The sequence below is a fragment of the Fibroporia radiculosa genome, assembly GCF_000313525.1.
Source record: "Fibroporia radiculosa TFFH 294 genomic supercontigs, scaffold27844, whole genome shotgun sequence".
NCBI lineage: Eukaryota > Fungi > Basidiomycota > Agaricomycetes > Polyporales > Fibroporiaceae > Fibroporia > Fibroporia radiculosa.
This window is the reverse complement of record NW_012133506.1, coordinates 95825-103433: the sequence shown is the minus strand read 5'-3', so window position 1 is coordinate 103433 and position 7609 is coordinate 95825. Positions and strand designations below refer to the sequence as shown.

General features: G+C 59.5%; 3 protein-coding genes across 3 annotated transcripts; 1 reads left to right on the top strand and 2 right to left on the bottom strand.

The window, feature by feature from the left end:
* Positions 1-2258: 2258 nt before the first annotated feature.
* On the bottom strand, positions 2259-3209 carry FIBRA_08094 (uncharacterized protein; the record flags this gene model as incomplete). The annotated part of the gene is made up of 1 exon (XM_012329751.1): positions 2259-3209. One exon carries the CDS (start codon positions 3207-3209, stop codon positions 2259-2261), a length of 951 nt encoding a protein of 316 aa, XP_012185141.1.
* A 323-nt stretch (positions 3210-3532) lies between these two features.
* On the top strand, positions 3533-5262 carry FIBRA_08093 (uncharacterized protein; the record flags this gene model as incomplete). Its single annotated transcript, XM_012329750.1, has 3 exons — positions 3533-3569; positions 3635-4608; positions 4663-5262. The coding sequence occupies 3 exons, from the start codon at positions 3533-3535 to the stop codon at positions 5260-5262; spliced, it is 1611 nt and encodes a 536-aa protein (XP_012185140.1).
* Positions 5263-6378: 1116 nt separating this feature from the next.
* Positions 6379-6805, bottom strand: FIBRA_08092 (uncharacterized protein; the record flags this gene model as incomplete). Its single annotated transcript, XM_012329749.1, has 2 exons — positions 6379-6565; positions 6630-6805. 2 exons carry the CDS (start codon positions 6803-6805, stop codon positions 6379-6381), a joined length of 363 nt encoding a protein of 120 aa, XP_012185139.1.
* Positions 6806-7609: the final 804 nt, after the last annotated feature.

Below are 7609 nucleotides of genomic sequence, written 5' to 3'. Positions count from 1 at the left end.
CGCACGTGCGCGCGGGGTCGGGGTCGGGGTCGGGGGCGGCGCGCGCGGGGGCGAGGGACGGGTGCGTGGTGGCGAGGAGCGCGTGCAGTTCCGCGGCCTCGGACGGGGACGGGCGGGGGTGGTCGGGGAAGGGCGAGGCGAGGGAGTGGGACGCGAGGAGCTTGAGTTTTTTGGCCTTGTGCGTCGACGACGGCTGCGGGTCGGTGTCGGCGGACGGGCTGGGGGAGCGTGGCCGTTTGAGGTTAGCGGGCATTGGAGGTGTTCGGAGGAGATGTGTTGTTCGGGGAATGAGTGCAGGACGACGGAGATGAAGTCGCCGGGGACGGTGGAGGTTGAAGTTGAAGTTGAAGTCGAGCGTTGAACCGCGTCGGCGCTCGATGCCGATCGCGCGTGATCTGCCCCCGATTCAATCTCCGATCTGCTGGCCATGGCTCTCCTGGAAAACAAACTTGTCGAGAACAAAACAAGCTAGCGCAAGTGCTCTGATGAGCGGAGACACTGCGCAAGCGACATGGCAATTAATCCAACACAGAACTAGACACCGACGTCGTACTCATCAGCAGCGTGACATTTCCAACCCACGTCCGCCGACTCGTCTGCGATAGGATCAATATCCAATGCAGACCACCTGCGTCCTCACTCTCACTTTCTCTTCAATGTGTCAGAATGATAGCCCTGCACACATGACACAGTCCCGCGCAGACACTACGGGAAGCCTTCCGTCTACTGATTATCCTTGATGCCCGCCCGGCAGAACCCAGCACGGCCAGCGCCCGTCTTCCTGCACCGCTGACCACTCTGGTCACGAACGACCCAGCCACTCTCCCCGTCCCCGCGCACACATCCTCCTCCCACACTCCCGCCTATCCGCATCTCTTTACGTCTTCGCACTCTGCGCGGAGAGAGAGAGCAGGGCAAAGATTGTTAACACGCTGATCCGCTGATATGGCAATCGCCCAGCCGATCGAGCTGATCCTCGTCTTCCTGCGCACTTACATTCGCACCGCCGCACGCGAGCGAGAAGGGCGACGGACGCCCACGGAGGGAGGGTCCTGCGTAGCACCGCGCCCACGCACCATCTCGTGGGGGCACGCCTCGCGCACATATCGGCCTGTGATCGCACCACGCAGAACGTACGTAAACCACGTCCCAGCAGCGTCTGCGCACGCACATTGCGTCACTCCAGCCACGCCCGCACCCAGCGCCAGCGCAATTGCGTAAGGCGCGAGCCCTCACGCGCGCAGCACGGCAGATTTACGTCCGCAAATTCAAGTCTGGAAAAAACGTACACAGCGTCGACGATGATCCGCGCGTCATGCTGGGGAGTTGGGGCGTCGCCGAAAATACGCACCCGTTTGTCCGCGGGGAACGTGGCCGCAGGAGGCACTTTGGCGCGGGCGTGAGGCCGAGCTGCTGTCGGAATGAGCCTGCATCGCTGCCGCGTACCGAGCACACTTCACAACCCCCGTCCCCGCACCGTGTCGCCTAGGGAGACCACGAGCGATATTCCGTCAAATGACGGTGGAATGCAGCCCGCGTCCGCGACGCATCGAACGTGGGTGGGCCGGATGCTGTGCTTCACGCAGGGGAGCTGCGCGGTATTCTTGCATATTCCTGCTCGGCTGGGGGACGCAGTGACGGACGAGGAGATAACATCAATTTGCACTCATGTGCGGCGTGTCCAAGTGCGCCGATACGCCCAATCCAGGGCAAAGCACGCGCGTCGGGCAGCGAAAAAATGCCATGAAACCCTCGCGGAACTAGTGCCGAGGGCCACCGCGTTGCCCACCGGCCAGCACGCCGTGTTATCGATTGCGTCCCCCCCGTGCGAGTAGTGTCAGCCGTGCAGCGAAGAGGAGCGCAGCGGCTAAGTATACTCGCCCAGCCCACGTCCCGCGAGCTGATCACATCGTAGACTGTCGCGGAAGTATCCGTACGAGCGGAAGAGCAGCTGTGATCCGTGCGCCGTCAAGCGAACTAGTGAGACAGTGAGACTAGCTAGCTGGACAGCCATCCCCAGCGGGCCTGTCGCAAGCGGTGATGAGCACCAGACGGCACGGAGCACGGTCCTCAGCAGGCTGCTCGCCGCGTCTCCGGCCGTCTGCGAGGCGGACGCGCAGCTCCCGTGACCGTCGAAACGTCCGCGCAGGGGGCACATGAATCAGACGAGGGCGAGGCCGAAGAGGGTGCACACACACAGTCAAGGTTTGTCTCGCCGGTGGGAGAGATAGACATTGTGAGATTGCGACTGGGTTATACTATACACGGCGCGCGGGATCCGATAGCAAGGTGAGGGATGCCGAGTCTCCGGACAGGTAGTTCGAAGTTTCCTTATTTGGCAACAAAGCGAGAGGGCGGATATGTCTCCGTGGATGTAGTCGCGGCTGTCGATGAGGCCGGCAGGAGGGGCGGGAGTAGCGGTTGCGCATATGATTTGTGACCCCCCGACCCTGGCTGCGTGGTCCTCGTGCGCGATTGCCCTGAGTCGGTCCGGGAGAGTGCGGCATCGGTTCATTTCCGCCAGGACCGTATGGACCGGCGTCGGGCGAGAGGGTCATGGGATATCCGGCACGGGGAGGGGGGTGGGAAATCACGACCACTGTGGGCGGCGGCGGCGGCGTCGGGGGGCGGGAGCGTGGATGTCGCGTTGTCCCTTCACGGCGAACGTGGTGAAGAGGGGGATGGGTGATCCCAGAGCGATCGGATCCACAGGAGATGGCGGGGCCTCCCAGGGAGGAGATGCCATTCAGTGTGGGCGTCGACAGGACGGGCCTGGGGGAGGGGGACAGGGTCAGACCTGCCGGATAGAGCACTCGGACAAGCGTGGCAAGTCGATCCCCAGATAATACCGATATACTCAGGGATGTGTCATGGCCAACTTTCGCGAGGGACGATATCGTTTCCGATTTACGAACACTGACGACACGAGGTGTGCACGCATCCGGGATGTGTCGGACAAGCGAGAGAGGGTACAATGTCAATATCGGCAGCGCCGTGTCGGGGAGGGAGAATTGACTCTGACACTGCTGCTCTGCTCTGAGCGTGGGCGAGGGCGAGGGAGGGCGCCTGCACGCACCTTTATCGGGAAGAGATAACGGCAGGAGAGACAATAAGGGAGAGGGAAGGGCGGACAACAATAAGATATCGTCGCAGGAGCAGATGGCTGATGGGATGCGAAGGCGGCGATGTTGGGGGCTGTTTGGCGACATAATGGAGGCAGGCAGCCTGTTCGGGTTTAGGCCTTGGGCGCCTCCCCCATCGGTTAGACAATGAACTAGATCTCCTGCCCAGATCTCGCCGAAGACGCAGGCGCCCTGCACTCGGCGGAGCGGTCATATCACCTCGTATAAAGACGCACGCCCGTATTGTCTTCGCCCTCCGTCTCTCTCCAATTGTTCTCCCTCGGGGCCTCTGAGCCACCCCCCATCACCTCCCTGCCGCTTTCGGGAGCGTCTTTTGTCTTGCCTCGAGGGCCCAAGCCCAGCGTTTTGCGAATAATACACGCCTCTTCCAGCCGGCCACGAGAACAATCATGCCTGCCCACCGCACTCGCGAAACATCCTCCCGAAGTAAGTAAACACGTCCGCTTCCCGCATCCCCACACAGTCCACTCACCGCCTCACCCGTCCCCCAGCCCTCGAAGTCTCGACGGACGCGCCACTACCCCCGACAGTCGCCATCATTTCCCCGACGCCGCGCGCACTTCACTTTCCTATCAACTCTCCCGACGTTCGTTTTGCCTCTCCGTCCAGCTCCCCCTTCGAGTTAGATCACAAACCATGCACGCCTCCCCCGCCGCGCCCTCTCTCCCCCACTTCCTCCATCGGCTCCGAAGCCTCCTCCATTCTCTCCACCCCGTCCGCACGCTCCTCGCAGGCCTCGCACAAGCGGCGTAGATCGACCGCCAGCGATATTGTGGAGCGCCGCCCGAAGAAGGGCGACGAGGACTACATCAAGCGCCCCGAGAATGCATTTATTCTCTTCCGGCGCAAATGCTGCGAGGATCGCCAGGCCAAAGACGAAGCCGAGGAGGCCACAGGGCCTGTAAAGAGGCAGCGTCAGGCAGACCTCTCCAAGACGATCAGCCAGCAGTGGAAGACCCTCCCAGCAGAGGAGCGCCTCTACTGGGAGGAGCTCGCAAAGGAGAAAAAGAAGGAGCACGAAGCGATGTACCCCAACTACGTCTATCGTCCCCAGCGCGTCAAGGACAAGGCAAAGGCAGCAAAGAAGGGAAAGAGTCGCAGGGCGGACGGTGAGCCAGATACGGATGCAGAGAGCAGCATTTCGTTCGTCCTTCCTGTTCCGTCACCACCTCGCAGCCTCAGTCGCGACAGCTTGCCCATCGGGCGCGCGCAGAACCGCCGCGCAGCGTCTGCGCCAACGCCACCACCGGCATACCAGACGATCCAGCTTCCGACTGTGTATATGCCGTCGTGTCCTACGTCGCCGTCGCTGAATCCTCTCGCCATCCCAAGGATCAGCCGGCGGCCCACGCACATTCCCCCGCCCACTGACAGCGACCCTCTCACGCATTACGAGTACTTACCGCACGATTCCCTCTTCCCACCGCCGTTCAACCAATCCGTCCCGTTCGAACCTAACCAGGCGGTGCGTGATCTAAGCTGACCGAATGTGCCACTCACCTGACGTTTGTCTTTGCAGACCGACCAGCTTTTCCAACAAATGTTCCAGCTGGAGCAGCCTGCGCTAGCGGGCCAGGTCAACGGTCCCATTTTGCATTCTCTGAGCATTCCTAGAGAGCCTTCAAGTTTGCCGCCCAGTCTGATGTCACCGGCAGAGTCTGTCGCATCAAGCCAGTTCCTGTCGCCTGTAGATCATTTTACGTCGCCCGTGTCGCCATCGTCGCCGCAGGGTGGGCCGTTCACGCCTGTGGACTCGCTCTCGATGATGTCCCTGTCGCTCGCGAACAACGCCTGCGGCCAGCAGATCGGCGGCATGCCCGATAACGCCGGCGAGCTGGCGTACTCGGCCTTCACGTGGCCAGACAGCTCGCTATGGTCCGCCGAGGACATGATGATCCCGGACGACTTTGACCTCAACTCGATCCCGCCAATCGAGCTGGGCCTCTCGCAGTACGACAGCGAGATGCAGCACCTGTCCGCGCTCTCCGCGTCGGTCGGCATGTCGCCAGGGTTCGAACTAGAGGGCGGGGACTTTCCCGCGCTGGGTCAAGAGCACGACCTTCACGAAGCGAACCCCGGACACGATCCGTTCGCGATATTTGACGACATGAACTGGTGATGACGCTGTCAACGTGCGCGGGCGCGCGTTGACGACCTCGCTACACGGACACTGTACTAAAACCGTCAGCTCTTTTTTTCCTTGCATCTCGCTGTTGTACTCACTTCCTCCGTTGGTTTGGAGAACGCCCTTGTGTATGTATCGGATGTACTCGTATTTGCGGTCACCTGTAGTTGTAACCACTTACCCTTTCTCTTCCTATCTTCTTAGCTTGGCCATCTCATTGACACAACAGACTTACGCACCTGCACCCCCTCATTACTGACTTTTTCACTTATCACGGTCCCCCCCCCTTCCTTACCACTCCTCCCCACGCGCGCTCGATACCCGCCGGTTCCGCTTGGTACCCATCACTTATGACATTATTTGTTGTTACGACTTTTTGCTGGTGCGTTCTCGAGGACCAGGTTCAACACGAAACAAGGATTATTAGAGCTTGGAATAGATGTGTGGTGGCACTGGATGAGAGAAGGAATGAGTGCGTGAGTCGCCATGACAGAGTGGCTGCGAGCCGCAAGGTACAGGTGTGATATGGAGCGAATGTGCGTGGGAGAATCTCCCGTTTTGGTAAATTCTCCTTGGCTGCGACCATTGTTCGTCCCCGGTATAGTGCTCCAGATGTTTGTGTTTACCAGTCGTGCCCAAACATCGTAGCGCAAACAGCGATTTTTGTGACCTGGGGGTGTCCTGATTAATTGCTCTATGCTCGTTGTGCTCCAGCTCACCCCGTCGGCCTGTTTAGGTCGAAAGCAATGTCAACGGGTGCGTAAGACAGTAGATCCTTCGTCCCGAAACCCGCCGTTCTGAGCCTCACTCGCCCATGTAGACGTCGCTCTAGCAGCCTGACTAGCATAGCTAAAGCTCTATTACTCAACAACATGTCGATATTAGCTGCGGCGTCTTATCGCGCAGTGTCGATCGTGTATCTGACAAACTACGGTGTACTATCTGCCGACATCTTCACGATCCTCTGCCTCCCCCCCGGGCCCTGCTCACATGGTGTCTGCACATTGAGGGCTAAGACTAGGGCCGTCGTCAAGTAGAGTCTTACTTATCGCGCTTGCCCCGTTTTGGTCCCCTCTGCAGGCATGCTCAGACGGGCCAATCGTCATTAGATTATCGTGCAAATCCTCCCACAAAGCGCACAGGACAATAACAGAGCCTCTCCGCTTGGCAACGAGCCCACTCTTGCGACAGATCCTCAAACCCTAGGTCCGTCCCGTGCGACGAGCGCCGGAACGCAGCGAGGTGTGCGGGACGGACGATACGTGTCGCAGAGTTGTGCAGTTCGTATGGCTGGCCCCTGGGTCGAGAGTGTTCCGAAGATCTGTAGAAATTGGATGGGGGGCCCTTGGTACGTCACTAACCGCGCGACTTCGTGTGTGGGCTCACTGATCCCTAATCCAGCAGAGGGTGTCGCAGGGACAACGGCGGAAGACGGGGTCGGTATGTCTGCATCCTCCTGGAAGGTGGTCTCGGCATTTGCGTGCGTCTTGTGCCGCGCGAGGGAACATACTTGACGCAAAATGGGCTCCACCTCCATGTCTGTACAGACGTTCGACGTTCATTACGGCATCCACCGCGCGCACGAGGGCCGTACAGAGGCGTCCGGCCTTTAGCCGGCTTTAGGTTGGGCATCGCGCTTTCCCTGCACGGCGATTGCTGCAATACATTATGGCATGATGAAGCCAGGAATATGGACACTGGCGCCGCGTGTGGCCATCGCGGAATGCATTGCTTATAGCGGAGAACAATGTGCGCCACAATGTCCCGGCTCGAGTCAAGCTGCACATTTCTGGTAGCGTGCAACTATGTCGCCCAGGGCTCATGACAGACAAGTTCCGTTTTATAGCAGCCCGTCGCTTCTGACGCGGCCCTTTCTCATTTACAGTTTGCGTCCGTCGAACTGGCCTGTTAGTGTGTCGGCTAGCGCCGCGCGTCCCATTGTCCGCTCAATCTGTACCATTGATTGACGTGCGCTCATTATAGGGAACGGGCGACGAGCATGTAAATGGCACCATCTCATCATTAATCCTCATCATTCTGTAAGAATTCAATAAGTGAACACCGCGGATGCCCTTCCATTATAAAACCTGCGCAGATTCTGGAGTCGCACGCTATTCGCAATTTAGGGTAACGGCATGAAGGCCAACGTGTACCCCCCCCCAACTGTCTTCCGATCCCACCCCTGGTTCCAATACGGGTCGAGATGGGCCGCAGGCGTGGGCAGGCCCCAAGTAGGGTCCGCTCTCATCCGGCCAGTCTTTCAGCTGCGATCGCTTTACCGTTCTCATGCACTCAAACTCAAATATGTTCACCTAAACCCACTACGACCAAGATATTCTGG